Source organism: Eutrigla gurnardus, assembly GCF_963514095.1.
Source record: "Eutrigla gurnardus genome assembly, chromosome: 11".
Lineage (NCBI taxonomy): Eukaryota > Metazoa > Chordata > Actinopteri > Perciformes > Triglidae > Eutrigla > Eutrigla gurnardus.
This window is the reverse complement of record NC_139925.1, coordinates 16,893,807-16,911,312: the sequence shown is the minus strand read 5'-3', so window position 1 is coordinate 16,911,312 and position 17,506 is coordinate 16,893,807. Positions and strand designations below refer to the sequence as shown.

Here is a 17,506-nt window from a genome sequence, read left to right as displayed (position 1 = left end):
CAACCCACACACAACAAGTAAATAAAATAAAATACGAAAAAAGTACAAAAAGGATGCCCATAGTGCTTTCTTAAAAGAACGGATGCATTGAGAATCCAGAGAGCAAATCAACAGGTATAAAACAACCTTCTAAGCCTTCCTTTGGTAGAATGAACCCTATGCAGGACCTTAAACTGGATTAAACGTAGAGGGATACATGAAGATGTCGAGTTGACCCTGACAACCGCCTCTTCCCGCCATTTGTTTGTCACAACAAGCTCTTTTTCCCAATAACCCCTAATCCTCACATGTGAGGCCACACCCTAACATAAGGTCATGTACAGTAAAATTGAGATGATACCATATGCCATTGGGAAGCACCTCAATGAGAACCTGCTCAAGGCTGTGGGAAGGATATAAAAGCCAAGCATACTTGGCATGCAAGCTTGAAAATACTGGAACGAATGAGATTTGGGTCAATTAGACTTTTCTTAGAGGTCATCAAAAGTGTCAAATGAGCCCTTTAGATATAAATCTGAAAAATGACTCAGACCTCTTTCCTCTCTCTTTTCACGAAGAGAATATAAAGGGAAGAAACAAGTGGTTATCACAAATGGCGTTGTATGGAGGTGGGTCAGAAAGTTTGAAGAGAGTACAACTGGGTTTCTAATGTATTTGGAACAAGAGAAGTCAGAGGGGTGCTGACAAGAGATGATTGACTGAAAGAAATATGATGGTATAATTATAGACCTATCAAGGTTGGAAAGTTACACCATATATACATTTTTTTTTTTAGCTGCTCAATAATCATTTGCTTCTCTGCTGTTCTACTCCATGTGCTCTCAGGTTCTTTCCTCAATGCATTTGTTGCTGACTGACTAAATTTAATGTCACACCTTCGAAGAATGACATGAAATCAAATGCTTTACAAAGTGTATACATTATTTGTAAGTAAAGTAAAGAAGTATCTGACCACAACCTCACACTACAATGTGCTCTTCTCTGTCTCAGCTGCCTCTGTCAACAAGTCTGCTTCATTTAATCGTTCCAATACCAAGTTGCAGAAGGGGCCATCCTTGGACACCGCTAGGTAGGCCACATTATCAGAAATGTTGCTTGTAAATATTTAAAAGAATAAGACAATTTCTGGTCACATTCCCGAAGCAACCTGTTGTTTTTCTTTTAATTTGCTGAATTTGTCTTTTGGCCCTTTTGCATCAAGTTAATTTAAATGTAGGCTGTTCACTTTAACCACTCAAGGAGCTAAGGGGAATTTTTTAATGTGCATCCAACATTGTATGCGTTTGTTTTTCTTTTTTAACTTTCTTTGTGGTAAAGGCACATCACTTAACTCTTTGTTTTCTGTAATCCGTCCCAGTGTTCAGCCCCCCTGTGATTGGGCTGTTCCTCAGTCCTCCAGGCTCAAGTACAGACAGCTTTTTAACTCCCATGACAAGATGATGAGTGGACACCTCACAGGTACTCACACATACTAACATGTCATTATTTGTAGTCATATTTTTGTCATGTTCTTCCCAGCATTTAATGTGTTTGCTGATTTCTCTCAGGCCCCCAGGCGCGAACCATCCTGATGCAGTCCAGTCTTCCTCAGGGCCAGCTGGCCACGATATGGTCAGCACATTGAAAGTCAACCATTTAATTTTTATCAAAATGGGAGACAACAGACTTAATTTGTCCAATCTTTTTTTTTTTCTCCCTTTAGGAGTCTATCAGATATCGACCAGGATGGAAAGCTAACAGCGGAGGAGTTTATCTTAGCCATGCACCTCATAGATATGGCTATGTCAGGGTTACCACTGCCCCCTGTGTTACCACCAGATTACCTCCCACCCACATTCAGGTAAGCAGCAGCACGTTAGATGTGTGCCATAAATACTTATGTGTATTGATTGAAGCAGTTGATGTTTGTGACAATGTTTCATGTTAATCTAAGGGTCAATGTAGTTAGAATTCATCTAAGCAGTTTTTTACAGATATTATGAACATATTGAATACAAAGTATTTTTGTGTGTGTGTGTGTGGGTCTTAGGCGTGTGCGAAGTGACAGTGTTCAGTCGGACCAGAAGAGCGTCCAGGAAGAGGCAGAGGAGGAGGTAGAGAGCAGCCAGAAGCTACCAGGTGATTCGTCCTGTGCATTACAATATATTACTAGTCAAATAAGGAGTGAAGTGGCCCTCACATATCTATGTTGGCTTCAAGACCCCACGTCTTGAAGCCCACATTGTGTTCATGTGAAAGTTTGAAATAAAGTAGAATATTTGTTGTCACCAAGCTCCTCCCATTCTCTTATACATGTTTGGTCCTTCCCCGCTCTTGCCCCTTTCTGGAAATTATGCTTGATTTGTTACCTTTGTAACACTATGGCCAGGTGACTTTAATTACTTTATTGGTTAAGTGCCCTTACACCCATGCATACAAGATGGATAGGTGAGGTACTTCATTTTATGAAGATATAGAAAGTCACCAGTTGATTTGAATGGGTGTGGCAGACCTGGCAGCTCCCTGCTGCTCAACCAAGACCTGTATGATCAAGATGACCCGTATATTTGTTTTTATTAATCATGTGTTTTTTGAGCTACTTTAATCTTATATCATGTATCAAATCTCGCTGCCCAATGGCATGTTGTGTTTAAGATAATTGAAGTAAACAAATTTCACAAATAATAAAAAAAATGAAGAAATAAAGCAGAGCAGTGAATGTACAATTTTTGGTCCTTAAGCAAGGCCAGAAACATGACACCATATATTATGTCTTTAAAAATGTTAAACCATAACAAATGTAAATTTTTTATATTGACATTCTCTGTATCACCAAAGTGACGTTTGAGGATAAGAAGAGGGAAAACTTTGAACGAGGAAACCTGGAATTGGAGAAGAGACGCCAGGCTCTGCAGGAACAGCAGAGGAAAGAGCAGGAAAGGCTGGCCACGCTGGAGAGAGAGGAACAGGAGAGAAAGGTACACTCTATTCACTATATTGATTTCTTATTTCCGCATTCTGGGCCTTCAAAATTTGAATTGGTCATGGCTGATGGCTTGTGTGTTAGGCTGTTAAATATTTGCATTGATAATAGCGCACACACTGCTTTCACTGTAACATGCACGTATCCCATGTCTTTGAATTAGTAAGCTATTTATCTTACAACAAGTGTTGAGGAAATGAAAATGCATTGGCGTGACCCATAACAAATAATAGAGTTGTGTTTTCTGCCAGTTAGTTTTTGTATGTTTGTTTTTCAGGAGCGTGAGCGTATGGAGCATGAGCGGCGACGACAACACGAACTAGAAAAACAACTGGAGAGACAGAGAGAGCTGGAGAGGCATAGAGAAGAGGAGAGACGCAAAGAGATAGAGAGGAGAGAGGTATGAAGGAGAGAGTCAAGGAGGAGAAGGAGAAAAATGATTACCATGTGTCGGCATTTTAATTGGAAGAGTCATGGTTGAGTTGACATTTAACTGCTGCAGCCTTGTAATTACATCTGCTGCAGACAACTTCGAGACCTCTCGCTGCCCACTTTAAATCTCAGCTCTTACAGTAGAGACAAATACCTCCTGCACCTGATCTCTTGTTTTGTATAATGAAGTGTGTCATGAAAATTAATTTATAATTTCATGTTAGTTCATGTTCTTGTTCTTTGAGCTGTAATGTTTTGCTTTGGATGTAAATGTAATGGTTTTTGTGTGTGTTGTTTGTGTTTGTTTATGTGCTTGGTTCCTCCAGGCCGCTAAGCGAGAATTAGAGCGCCAGCGTCAGTTGGAGTGGGAGCGTCAGCGTCGCCAGGAGCTTCTAACTCAACGAAACCGAGAGCAGGAGAGTATAGTGCTGCTCAAAGCCAGGAAAAAGACCCTGGAGTTCGAACTGGAAGCTCTGGTAATCAAACTTATGCACCCGCAACGAGTCACATAATCGAAAATGCTGTATACACAGAGTAGACAAGAGACTAAAGTGCCTTTCAATCAAAGGGAGTCCCATTTTGGAAAGCTGACAACATGCCATACTGGAAGGCAGTTATTCAGAGTCAAAGTCTTGACCGCTAGCTTTTATAATAAAAACCCCGTGAGCTAACCTAGCTCACTAACAGTATGCGGCTCGAGTTGCAGAGAGTTAGTCTTTGGACTGACAGATGGAGTGTTGTTTGTGTGTGTTTGACAACGATGGTCTTGATAGTTTCTTCAACAATGAGCCATAAGCAATGACCTAATGCCAACAGGAAAAACAGAACAGCTATCAACAAATTATTTCTGTAACCTAATACTGTGCACATCAGCAGAAACGTAATAATGTATTCCTTTCCATCTCTCTTTCCAATCCTCTAGAATGATAAGAAGAGCCAGTTGGAGGGCAAACTAAAGGATGTTCGGTATCGCCTGTCAGCCCAGCGGAGAGAGGTGGAGCAGACCAATCAGACCAGAGAAACACGCATTGCTGAAATCACCCTCCTACAACAGCAGCTGCAGGTATGCAAAATACATGGAAACCATCAGCAAATAAACACAAAATCTTCACATTCATTTCTGCAGCAATTCATTCAACCACATTCTTTAAAAAAGGAGAATTTGTTCATGTAGTACAATTGTGATCTAGGATTTTTAATAAAGTTATATTTAGTTTAAAAAGTAAATGTTAAAACGACTCATGAGTATGTGATGTATTATTATTCTTGATGTGACTTCATGTTGGCCTGCAGGACTCCCAGCAGTGGTTGGGGCGGCTAATTCCAGATAAACAGATTCTCAATGACCAGTTGAAACAGGTTCAACAGAACAGTCTGCACCGTGAGTACTACCTAAACTAGACACACACTTATAAATATTCATCATATTTGCATATTCTCGCCATAGATTAGATTTAGGATACAGTTGAGTTGCATCGTGGTTTAGTATCGGTTGTATTTTGATGTTCCTACTCTCTAATACGTACAACAATTCCAACTCCTAACGTACTGTCACTAACTCATTCAATACATTTTTAGTATGTTTGCAAATAATCAACCTAACCTGATCACATGGTGTCTGCGTGTATTTAGGTGATAGCCTATGCTCCCTGCAGAAGGCTGTGGAGCAGAAGGAGAGCAGCAGACAGCAGCTCAGAGAACAGCTGGATGCGGTGGAGAGAGAGACGAGGGCCAAACTGCTGGAAATAGACGCTTTCAACACCCAGCTGAAGGTAAACAGCTTGTTAACTTATGCATAATACAGCACACAAAGGAAAGGTGAGGTCTAATCTATGAGAATATAAAGGTTAATACTATCTGCTTACTATGTTATTGCCCATGTTGGGTTGCTTTTTGGTTCAAATAGATCTATTTAACCGAACAGCCAGTAAACTAGCTTGCTAACCCAGTAATTATTTTGCTGAATGACACATTATCAATCTTCATTTTGGTCTTGTCACTACAGCTTTAAATCATGCCCTGTCCCTCATAACCCCATCCCCACACTGGTTTATTATAATCACAATGTTCATGATTACTGATGTCTTTTATTATCAATATCAGACAACAGTATCTGTGTTTGTATTGATGTTGTTGTGTTCCGATGTGTATAAATGTTGATTGCTGTGTTTTTGGAGAGAGCCTGCTGTGCACAGGAACACTGAGCGGACAGCTGCTTCATGTAGCTTTTCACCAACATTTTACTACTGAGGAAGATGGAGGAATTGTATTCCTTTTAAAGGGGCAATGTGTAGAATGTGGCCAGAATGTTGCTTAAAAAAAAATCTAAATATGAATGGACATTATCAACAGAATGTGTAGAGGTTACAGTGTTGACGTTAACTCAGATGCCAGTGTGTTGTGTGGCAGACTTATCGATTGACATGAGCATGCTAACCAGCTAGCAGTGGCCCGTCCTGGCTTGTAATACCACTTGTACGTCAAGAGGCAATTGTGAGTCACTGTAGTGTCCGGTCTGCCCTCGGTACAACATGGATGGATGAAGAAGTAGAAGCGTGCTTGTTATGATAGTTTGTTTACTGGATTAATTAATGCTGTCCGGAGCTGCTGCATGCTCTCCTCTCAGGGAAGTACTCTTGTGTTGGCGGGAAGACAAGTCGGTTTCTTGGGTCTGCCACTTTGGATTTAATGAAATTAACAAACTATCAGGCGTACACGGACCAGTAAGTGGAACAGTAAACACACTATAGTTTTGGCAGTTCGGTTGAATTTTGCGATTCACTGATTACGTAAATTTAGATTATATGGACCCAGTAGTAGAAGTGAATGCTGACCTCTGTTTGTTTGGAGCATATGGTCATGTCCTACACATTGCCCCTTTTTTATGTTGGGGCACAGGAATATGTTTGCATTTCCTAGACCACCGTTTGTCCCGGTTCTCTCCCCAGTCAGGTCAAAGAGAGGAGAACTAATCCTGTGGTCTGTTCCAGTGTGGAAGGCAGGAGGATGAGAAAGAAGAGGGGGGGAGTGGGAGGAAAGCAGAGGAAACACAGACCAAAATAAATAGATTTTCTAATGGCTAATCTAATGAAGTTGGTTGGTCAGTCTTTTTCAGTATAGTCACCATAACACAGTGATTTGGGAAAGTGGCGAAAAGCCATTTGGCTACAAACAAATGCAGCAATGTTGGATACCAGCTCTATATTCTCCAGAATAAGGTGCAGTCGTTCTCAGTGGTGTGATGCTTTGCAAAAACAGAGCCATAGACCACTGATATGTGAACAATGTTTGACTATACTGCCATCTACCTTCCTTTCTACACCACTTTCTCTCCCCAAATTATTCTCTCGCCACACTGCTGTGCCTCCTCTGTCCTCTACCCTGCATCTCCAATGCTCCTCCTACCCTTTTTCTTGTTCTAATCACTGTCCTCCACCTCTGTTTCTTCCTGCCTTCGTATTCTTCCTATCATATTCTTTGTTTAATCCACATAATAAACCCTTCCTGTTATATTTTCTACTCTTTTATTTATCTCCTACACTGGCCTTTTGCTCCCTTGCCCATGCCAGTCTCTGTGTGAGTTCTATGCCAACCACTGTGCCAGGATAGAAGCCCTGCGACGCCAGCTTCAGGAGGAGCAGAAAGGGAGACAGGTAGAGCACACAGCCACTGGGGTGGTACTGCAGCTGGGGTATACTCTGTAATCTAAAATACAATAAAATGATCTGACGAACACACTGCCTCTAATGGCACACCTGGACCATAGAGCAGGTTTTGTCTGCTTTGGCAGACTATTTGAGAAACAAGTTAAACATAGTCGTGTGATAATAACATGATGTAGTAAGGCTTTCCCATATTTAACACCTACAAACCAGATTTTTAAAATGCCTGGTTTGAGCAGACATTTCCTCTTTAACGTGTGTTGTGCACAGTGATGCCCCCGCCAGGCAGCTAGATAATTACAGCCAGTTGAAGCTTGACTGTTTGTCAAGCTGCAAGTGGTTTGACTTCTGAAAAGCCCTCACATGTATTGGTTCTGGTGTGGTGTTTTTTTCTAATCTAACAAGTCAGAGTCGGTAGGAAGGAATCACTCAATACACGCAAATCTCACGGTCATTTCAGACCCTTCCAATGACTTTCTAGATTCAGAGAAACAGCTGACAAAGTTCGTAAATATGGACTGGAAAATGACTGTGTGTGTGTCTGTGTCTCCAGAATGATTGATCCTCTGTGTGTGTATGTGTATATATATATGTATATGTGTGTTTCAGTGCCAGGAGCAGGGACAGCTACAGGAGTGTGTGTCAGCCGTCAGGGTGTGTTTGGCTCGGCTAGACTACGTTATAAAGGTCCATACAACAACCAGCCTCCCCTCCCCACTGTTCCCATCTCTCTCTGTCTCAGCTTCTTTTCCCTTTTCTTAATCTTTATTGTTCTTATTCCCATGTCTCTCCATCTCTTTCTTGAATCACCTTCTCTATGCTTCATCTTTTGATCCTTTCCTCTTATTTTCTTTTACCCTCTTCTCCTTATCCTTCTTTCCTCCCCATGTAGCCTAAAATATGTTATCCTCTATCTTCCTCATTGCCCAGCTGGTGTTTGCTCACTACTTGCACAATGCTCCCAAAGTTAACGCTATACGCAGTGATGCTAAACTAGCAGACTTGCTAGGTTAGCAGGAGTTCTAGATAAGGCGACTTTATGCCGTTGCTTCTTTACTAGATTACCACTGTCCTGTAGTGCAACTGCTTGTATGCTACCAGATGATGTTTCAGCCAAGTAGAAGCTAGTAGATATTTGTGAGGCTCATATGGTGATGAACAAGAATCTGAGTATGGTAAGCTTGTCTTTGTGTGGGTGAGTGTGTGTCCGTGTCTAATCTGTGTGTGTAGGGGCAGTGCGTGGCATGCTCTGTTGACTGTTGTCCTCCACTTCCTGTTTCAGGTTGATTTTGTGTTCTCTCTCTCTCTCCAGAGTTGTAGTTTTCCTCCTCCATCAGTCGCTTTTTCTGATTGGTTTGCTTGTTTCTGAAGGTTTCCTCACGTTGGTTGTTTGGCTGAAACACGACAGCTGCCTTGTGTTGTTATAGTAACAGAGTGTGTTCTAATGGCACAGCTGGTTGTCATGACTACACAGAACTGCCCCACTGCATCCCCTTCTCCCCCCCTCCCCCTTTTTTTGTTAAAACCTAACTCTTCCCACAGACATAGTGTGCCCCGTGCAAGCTCCGCCCTACCACCATGGCTGGTTTTTGTTAGTTTTTGAAACCACCTAATAAATATCACTGGTTGTTGAGTTCATAATCACTGTGTTTTCCTCTTGTGTATTGGTGAGAACAGTAAATAACAGACATGCCACTGTAATGGACCATAGCATAACACAACCAAAATTGAATGAGCAACCTCTGTTTATGGTTTTTGCATTTTAAAACTCTCACTACTTACCGCAAAGCCACAAAAACATAAAGCATTCTTACATATTAATTGATACACATACTCTCCTTTATAGCCAGCAAGACCACCTTTAACCCACACAAACACATCAAACTCACTGCACTGAACTAGCTGACTACAAGTTAAAGGCCTATTGAGTAGAGTTTGTTAGTTTTTAAACACACCATTCAAAGTTGGCCCTGACCCAACAAGGGTTAGGGTACTCTCCTTCTGGTGAAAGGCAACACCAACTTTACTCTCGTTAAGCAACAAGCTTTGTCTGCTTGGCGTTTCACCTCGTTATATTTGCACCTTTTCGTAGCTTCCTCTTGGATGTGTGCTTACGATCGGACACCTGGTCCCCTGCGTTTTTAGGATAAAGAAACATAGTGAACAAACAACAGGCAGAGAACAAGATCCAGACATTGCAACACATTTCTACTGGATCGTAAGCGATGATTGACAGGGTAATTGGTAAGAGTGTATGCATTGTTTTTTATGGGAAAAAACTACATTCAAAACATTTTTTATATATAATTTAATTTCCAACCATCCCTAAACTTGACAATATGGTTCACTTTAGTCTACAACACATGCTAAACTGAATAAGCAATTATATCTGCGATCTATAAATGGAATGCATCCATGATTTTTTTTTTATTTTTTATTTTTTTGCTTTTTATTTGCTTAATTTTTGTGCTAACTCAAATAATTCCTGTAGAAACCAAATTCAAGGGGGAAAGGCTAAACCTGGACAAAAGACCAAAAGAAACACTGTCATTCTCAAAAAACCCTCAAAGGGTGAAATGCACCCTAAACTGCGCTGCCAAGCATATGTATTGCACATATTTAAATGAAGTAATATGCATTTGGTGCAAAGTTGTGCCTTTTTATGCAAATGAGCCTCATTGTAAAAACAGTCGAATTCTCAAGATCAGTGCTAAAAGCCACACACAGTTATGGTGACATTATTCACATCTTCTGAAAGTTGATCGGAACTGAAGCACATTGATAAACGGTGTCTCTCCCTCTGTTTAAAAAACACTCTTGTGCTGTAATATAAGTGCAATATCTTTTGTGAACTGGACTGTGAGAAGGGGCAGATAGCGGTAGCAAATGATGCACAATTCATGGTGCTATCAGCGGCCATGATCCATTCTATGTTCAGCTACAAGTCCTAGTTTGTCTTTACTTACTCAAATAATTAACATTCAATTAATTGCCATGGTTACCAACAGGGAAGTTTCATCGCCTCAGTGATGCCGTTGAAGGGGCGGAGCTTGCCTTGATCACCTGACTAATACATGCTGCTGCTGCTGCCGCCGTTTTTGTTCTTGTTTGTTGTCGATGGTAACCCGTAGTAGCCAGCCCTCTGATCCCACTTCCTCCTCACCGCTGTTCCTTCCTCTATCCAATGATGCCTTACAGGAGTTGAGGGAGATCCACAGCCGGCAGCAGAGGCAGAAACAGAGGGAGCTGGAAGGAGACACACACACACTGACACACACACACCCTCACATACACACCCCCATTGAGAGAAAGTCTGCTGAACTGCAGGAAAGCAGGTAGGAATTAAATATACGTTGCTATGTATGCACTTTATGGTATAAAAATAAATGTTTCTCTAGTTAATCAATTTACATGCCTCCTTCTCTCAACAGGTTGTCATCAGAGGAGGGCGTGCCCTGGAGGGATGAAGGAGCAAGCTCTCTCCCCAATGCTCCAAGCCCCTCCTCTATCTCTGCACCACATGCCTGGCTAAACAGAGTTACTCAGGAAGAGGAGGAGAGGAAGAGGAGAGGGATGGAGGAGGAGGATGATGAGGAAGAGGAGGTCCAGATGGGAGGAGAATCAATAGAAGAGAAGGGAGACGAGGGGAGAGTAAAGACAGACATGCAGGAGAAGCTGAGCAAGCTGTTCAGCCAGCCGGCCGATCCCTGGGCTTCATCAGGTGTGTTATGGCTGTATGCATACATGAAAGGGAGGGCAAGTGACACAAGGAGACCCTGAAAGCATGGATTTGGTAACCTGCATTTTATGCCATCAGCAGCCAGTTCTACATATAATTAAATTCAGGAGATAAGGACAAGTAGGACACATTTAGAAGCATGGATTGGATTTTAAAAGTAAAACTGCTACAGTGCTTCTGGGAGTAGATGATCGGTGCGTGTAAAAGGTCCCTAATACACCCTGTTTCACCAAATTATGTGGTGAAAAAAGTACTTAAGTAAAGTAGAAATATCATTGTTTAGAAATACTCCATCACAAGTATGAGTCATGAATTTATAATAACAGTACTCCTGAGAAAGGGCTTCTTTGAAAGTGTTGTTTTATTATAGAATATTGATATATTCAGTTTTTATCACTAATGGTTACATGTAAGAGTATCATAATGCTGTTGAAGACGTAAAGCCGTATCATGTTTACTTACTTTGTGTTAGTGGTGTATGACATTGATTTTGCTGGCCAATTGCTGATGCCGAAACCGATAAACGCTCATATTAAATTCAACCCAATTGCAGAGAACATAAAGTCTCTCCTGTAGTAGAATAAACATTATGTCTACTGTAATCATGATGGCCCACGGGAAGATGTAGACACAAGTTACAATGCTTTTTAAAATGTACTTATTCACTGGGCAACATTAGAAAACTACTTCAACTGCAATATCTATTTTTATGTAACTGCAGACCTATTTATTTTTGCACCCACTTAGTCTATGGTTCACATCACATGTACATATAAATCCTCTTATCGGTATGTCATAGAGGAAATTCTATGATATTTAATTTTAAAGCTTCTATCTACGCTGACATGCCGATAACATTGTTCATCCTTATGTTGTGTACAACTGGGTAGATGAGTAGTATTGTACAGTAATAATAATAATACATTTTATTCATTGGTGCCTTTCAACATGACCAAAGACACCTTTCAAAACATTAATAAAAAAACATAAATATAAGCAACACAACAAATGTAAAATCAAGTTAAAAACATTTAAGTCAATAAAATCAAGGTGGATATGGTGAAAGTTATGTCTGGTATGCTAATCTAAACAGATGTGTTCGTGATTTGAATTGATGAAGAGAATCCAGTTGATTCTGGCACCCATGGGGCTGAGTCTGAATGAATGCACAATAAATAATACAAAAAATACTTATATTCTGCTCAGTGCACTATTTCATCTTTTCATAAACAAATATTTCAGATTCATAGCATATGTTTTGTAAATGTTAAGTAACTGTAAGTGTCTGTGGTTATAATATTTCAGTTTCTCTGTTTGTTATTACAGTGGAGAAGACTCCGGTTCCCAGTCTGTTTGACCAGAAGGCCCCAGTCATCAGCTTCGACCCGCAGCAGCAGACAGTGAAGGTGGTCTACTACAGGGCTCTATATCCGTTTGACGCTCGCAGCCATGATGAGATCAGTATCGCTCCCGGAGATGTGATCATGGTATGTAGTATGCACACAAACTTAGTGCCCACACACTAGGGATGCACTGATACCACTTTTCTTCACACCAAGTCCAAGTACTTCCATTTGAGTGCTTGCCAGTACTGAGTACCATATGAGTACTTTCCGTTTTAACCATGACTTTGAAATCATGTTTGAGTTTTCTCAGATGTTCCTCGTTTTCTGACTGGAACAAATTAAATCTACAACAGGATGCTGTTGCGACATTTATACATTCTACTTTGTGTTTTCCTGAGCAGAATTCTTTGCAGTAGGGACCCCGATGATTAACGTTTAACCATTCTATCGGTAAAACAAAAGCTTAAAGGAGAATAGTGCTGGTTCTAACTTGAGTGCGCCGGAGTTGTTGCTAACTTTGGGGCTAGCACCTCCACTTTAATTAACAGCAGGCTGACAAGCAAGACACAGGAACGTAGCTTTTGTCTCCTCCTGGTCTTGAAGATTTGATTAATTTATTCACTGATAAATAAACTGTACACACACTGCACTGCATTCACAGCTGGAACGTTTCTGCTGACTCCATTCCCACTGTGACACACGAGTGCTCTCTTTCTCTCTCGATGGCACATTCACTGATAACCAAATATGCACGCAACTATGTGACCGCTAACTCTCCCAGATGGCTGATCTCACACCAACAGACGCTACACTTGCATCCTGCAGCCATCCGTCTTCCTACAAAAACACAGGAACGCAGGAAGATGATGCTGCAGACTTAGATTATGTGAGGGTCTGCAGTGGTCATTTTGGCAGTTTCACAAAAGGACATTTGTGTAAAATGAGTTTACCTAAAATACACATACCTAAAAGTCGGGACTCTTCGACTCCTCAAAAGGGCGTTTGGTCTGTGAGGTATCTGTGTATGCGACTATGTCGAGTGTGAGTGTGTGTGTGTAATAACGTTTTCCTGTCTCCTCTGCTGTGCAAACTGAAGGTGAAGGGGGAATGGGTAAGTTCTAGCCCCCGCCCGGTGTTGTGCCTTCACCAATCACAAGCCAGCTTTCATTTGAACTCTTGCCGTCATTGGTTCATCTCATGTCATCTCCATGTTCATTCATTTACCAGTGAATGAATGGCTTTTTTTTTTTAACCAAATCATTCTAATCAGATCTGTAAATGTTCTTTTGATTGATTTGATTTCACAGTTTATGTGAAAAAAATATAAATGTGCTTAACCGTGGGAGTAAAGCCTTGCATTTTTTTTTACTTTACCGTCAGCCCTGTGTAAATAATAAAGTCTATTCTGCTTTCAGCTACTTAGCAAAAACGGTTGTAAAACATGCGTGCAAAATTACGATCAATGTCACTAATAAACTTCCACATAGTTCAGATAAGATAGCTGAGTTTACATTACACATTGGATGGAAACCTGACAGGTTTTACAACAAAACAGTTTATGGACAGCAACAAGGTGGACAAGGACATATAGATACAATTAAAATAATGTAAGTATATTTTTTAACTCATAATGACAGGGGCAGTCACATATTTTATCATGAGGTTATTTGTATTGAATTGGAGAGATGATTGAAAAAGTCATAAGTCTGACTGTTTAGATAGAAATGAGAACCAGAACTCATTAGCAAGACAACAACAACAACAGCCAACAAGCATCCTCGCTCCTGGAGATGCATTTCAGGAATTGGGACGTCCTTCAAGATGAAGCACTTGGATTGATTTTCGTGCCAAGCGAGAGGAGTGAGGAGACGAGGACACACAAAATGGACAATGGCATGCTTGGGCTTCATCTTAATCTCGCCCCTCTGCTCTCATAGGTGGATGAATCCCAAACAGGTGAACCCGGTTGGCTCGGAGGAGAGCTCAGGGGCCGCACTGGTTGGTTTCCAGCGAATTACGCTGAACGGATACCTGACAGTGAAGCACCAATCAGCCTGCGTGCAACAGCCTCATCCACACCCACCACAGCCCAGCAGCCAATGTCCACGCCTCCCCCCGCACCTGGACACACCTCCTCCTCCACATCCTCCGCCAACAGTAATTGGGCTGACTTCAGCACCACGTAAGTGCTGCCCCCGCTGGTGTTATAATTATCAGAGACCGGTTCAGTTGTGCTACAATGGTGCTTAAGGACAGAGTATTAGAAAGTGACACTTCTTGATGTTTAAACTTCTTAATTAGTTACTGGCAAAATACTTGCACAATATAGTAGAAATGCATGAATTCATGCTGTTGTGTTCCGTTCCAAAGTCACCATTTTGAGTCTTGGATAATGTCTATTTTTAACCCATCATTTTCAGCCACATACCTTAGCACTCCTCTAATATGTGGGTCGTCTGTGGCCGTATATTTCCAGTTGGCCCTCCAACACAGCAAGCCAATCGGACAGTGAGGGATGGGACGCATGGCCGACCTCTTCAGCCAGTCAGAATCCTTCACTCAGTGTTCCCTCGGCGCAGCTACGACAACGCTCTGCCTTCACACCAGCTACCATGACAACGGGCTCCTCTCCTTCTCCTGTGCTCGGGCAGGTATGAACATAACCAAACTCTGCGTCTGTCAAACTGGGCTACCAGATTGGGTTCAGATAGAAAATACAATCATCCCTGTTTGTACATGAAACTAAACTGATATCGACTGTTATTCTTGTTTGTCAGGGGGAGAAGGTTGAGGGTCTTCAGGCTCAGGCCTTGTACCCCTGGAGAGCAAAGAAGGACAACCACCTCAACTTCAACAAAAATGAGGTAGATGTATATGTTTTTTTTCTATTCTGTTGCATGTGTGTTTTTATGGTAATAATTTGGTGCAAGCCAAATTTATCTGAGTGGGATAATTCATGTGACTGACTAGAACTAATTGTGTTTTTATTGTTGATGCAGATAATAACAGTGTTGGAGCAGCAGGACATGTGGTGGTTAGGTGAACTGCAGACTGGACAGAGAGGCTGGTTTCCCAAAAGTTACGTGAAGCTCATCTCTGCCACGATGACACCCCCCCCTGGTGCCGCACCACGCACCAAAAACATTAGGTGGGTTAAAATGGCTCTTCATAAACTAAACTATTGTGTGATTTTTTTTTTTTTTTTTTTTTTAATAAAACTGCAAAAAAATATTTTAACTTCAGTTTAAAGAATGTGTATTTCATCCTCGTCTCTTCTAGTGATTCTGGAGTATCAGAAAGCCCACCCAATGGAAAACGCCCATCACCTTCCCCAACAAAACCCTCAGAGTCTGGAGAAGGTAACACGCACAAACATGCAAATATACATTTTCAGAAAAGTCAGATGAGTTAATTGTCATTGACCCTGTCCATGTCCTCCTGCATGTGTACAGAGTATGTGGCCATGTACACCTATGAGAGCAGCGAACAGGGGGACTTGAGTTTCCAGCAAGGAGATATCGTCATGGTGACCAGGAAAGAAGGGGATTGGTGGACGGGCATGGTCGGGGGCAAGACTGGAGTCTTTCCTTCCAATTATGTCAAACCACGGGACTCTGCCTCAGAGGTGAGACCTCGCCCAGAACATATGAAGCAAACCAGAACTGTGGGTGTATCTTTTATTTAGCACAAGGGAAGTATTTTTAATGATCGTTGTTTAAACTTTGCCTCAAGGCTTTGGGACCAGCAGGGAAGATGGGCAGCCTGGGAAAGAAACCAGGTGAGCTTTCAGTTTTAACTTTCAGCTGTAGCCTTCTCTGCAGTTTCTTGATGCTGTCAAATCTACATTTGATATATAATATAATGTCAAAGTCAGTAGTTGTTTTAGTATATAAAGCAATGAAATACTGAACCTCATTTTCTTCTTCTTCCTGCTTGACTGTCTCTCCATCAGAGATTGCTCAGGTGATCGCCCCCTACAGTGCTACAGGAGCAGAGCAGCTGACGTTGGCTCCAGGGCAGCTCATCCTCATCAGAAAAAAGAACCCAGGGGGCTGGTGGGAGGGTGAGCTCCAGGTACACAAGCAGAGACTCTAATTTACGCAAATAAATGGTCATTATGTTTCATGTAAACAAATAATGGGGTCGAGAAGAGATAAATCTCCATAAGGCCAGTAACATAATGCCTATCACCTAATCCAGTAAAATTACACTAAACATCAGATGCAACATGTATTCAGACTCAAACCATCTTTTGAGGATATTCAAATGATCGTTTAGTGCATTTTTTTTGTCTGGATTTTTCTAATTATTATGGGAATATGAGAACTCTGACTCAGGTTACAGTATCATTTACACATGCTGTGTTCTGATTGATAAAGGCCCGGGGGAAGAAGCGCCAGATAGGTTGGTTTCCGGCCAACTACGTGAAGCTGCTCAGTCCCAGCACCAGCAAAACAACGCCCACAGAGCCCACCCCTCCAAAACTAACTCCTGCCAGCACAGGTATACTCACAAATAAATACACATACAATGTCTTAAAAACACACATCAAACCTTCAACATGTACGCATATTCTGTACCATGTTTTGTGGGAAAGCCTGTTTCCTGAGAAAGCTGTGGTCTATAAATAATCAATTAAATATCTTAAATCTGTTGCCTTTGAGTTACGTTGATAAAACTTTTATACATTTGGAACTTATATGAAAGTTAGCATATATTATTGTCTGGACCTCATGACATGTTCATAGCCATCTATTTTGATTGAGAAAATAACAAACAAATAAAAGGTGTGTGAGACTAACATGAATCTGGATTGTAAAATATCTGGATGCTAGAAAATGAATAATTTCATAATAAAAGAGGAAAATAGTCTTTTGAACTGTCAAATGTGACCTTAGTGTTGACATCCTGTACGTCGTCTCTCTGCAATCCTGAAGCTGTGTGTCAGGTGATCGGCATGTACGACTACGTGTCCCAGAACGACGACGAGCTGGCCTTCCAGAAGGGTCAGGTGATCACAGTGCTCAACAAGGACGACTGTGATTGGTGGAAGGGAGAGCTCAACGGGAGGGAGGGTCTGTTTCCCAGCAACTACGTCAAACTCACCACGGATACTGACCCGAGCACGCAGTGTGAGTACATGCAAGCACACACACACACACACACACACACACGCACACACACGTGAACACACAATATACTAAAGTTAGTATACTCAATGGGAATAGTGTAACACACACACAGTCACACTTACACATACACAATCTCTCTATCACTCTCACACACACACACACACACACCCCAGAGCCAGGTGTGGAGATGCTGTCCCTCTCTCAGTGTTTTACCCTGGATTGGTTTGACCTTT

The 17,506-nt window shown here is 41.5% G+C and overlaps 1 protein-coding gene across 3 annotated transcripts in view; it reads left to right on the top strand.

The window, feature by feature from the left end:
• The window catches only part of itsn1 (intersectin 1 (SH3 domain protein)), a 44,178-nt gene that overhangs the window by 10,450 nt on the left and 16,222 nt on the right, over positions 1 to 17,506 (top strand). The window contains exons 7-33 of one of the 3 annotated variants that reach the window (XM_084020518.1): positions 991 to 1,069; positions 1,358 to 1,458; positions 1,548 to 1,611; positions 1,703 to 1,840; positions 2,030 to 2,118; positions 2,818 to 2,957; positions 3,240 to 3,362; positions 3,721 to 3,870; positions 4,317 to 4,457; positions 4,688 to 4,775; positions 5,027 to 5,166; positions 6,964 to 7,047; positions 7,678 to 7,743; positions 10,255 to 10,391; positions 10,488 to 10,777; positions 12,122 to 12,282; positions 13,238 to 13,252; positions 14,079 to 14,323; positions 14,618 to 14,792; positions 14,919 to 15,005; positions 15,141 to 15,289; positions 15,421 to 15,500; positions 15,594 to 15,766; positions 15,874 to 15,919; positions 16,094 to 16,215; positions 16,521 to 16,644; positions 17,079 to 17,273. In XM_084020518.1, coding sequence (XP_083876644.1) covers positions 991 to 1,069; positions 1,358 to 1,458; positions 1,548 to 1,611; positions 1,703 to 1,840; positions 2,030 to 2,118; positions 2,818 to 2,957; positions 3,240 to 3,362; positions 3,721 to 3,870; positions 4,317 to 4,457; positions 4,688 to 4,775; positions 5,027 to 5,166; positions 6,964 to 7,047; positions 7,678 to 7,743; positions 10,255 to 10,391; positions 10,488 to 10,777; positions 12,122 to 12,282; positions 13,238 to 13,252; positions 14,079 to 14,323; positions 14,618 to 14,792; positions 14,919 to 15,005; positions 15,141 to 15,289; positions 15,421 to 15,500; positions 15,594 to 15,766; positions 15,874 to 15,919; positions 16,094 to 16,215; positions 16,521 to 16,644; positions 17,079 to 17,273 — 3,402 coding nt within the window. The remainder of the gene's footprint in view (positions 1 to 990; positions 1,070 to 1,357; positions 1,459 to 1,547; positions 1,612 to 1,702; positions 1,841 to 2,029; positions 2,119 to 2,817; positions 2,958 to 3,239; positions 3,363 to 3,720; positions 3,871 to 4,316; positions 4,458 to 4,687; positions 4,776 to 5,026; positions 5,167 to 6,963; positions 7,048 to 7,677; positions 7,744 to 10,254; positions 10,392 to 10,487; positions 10,778 to 12,121; positions 12,283 to 13,237; positions 13,253 to 14,078; positions 14,324 to 14,617; positions 14,793 to 14,918; positions 15,006 to 15,140; positions 15,290 to 15,420; positions 15,501 to 15,593; positions 15,767 to 15,873; positions 15,920 to 16,093; positions 16,216 to 16,520; positions 16,645 to 17,078; positions 17,274 to 17,506) is intronic. The other 2 variants (XM_084020519.1, XM_084020520.1) reach the window with 2 other exon arrangements.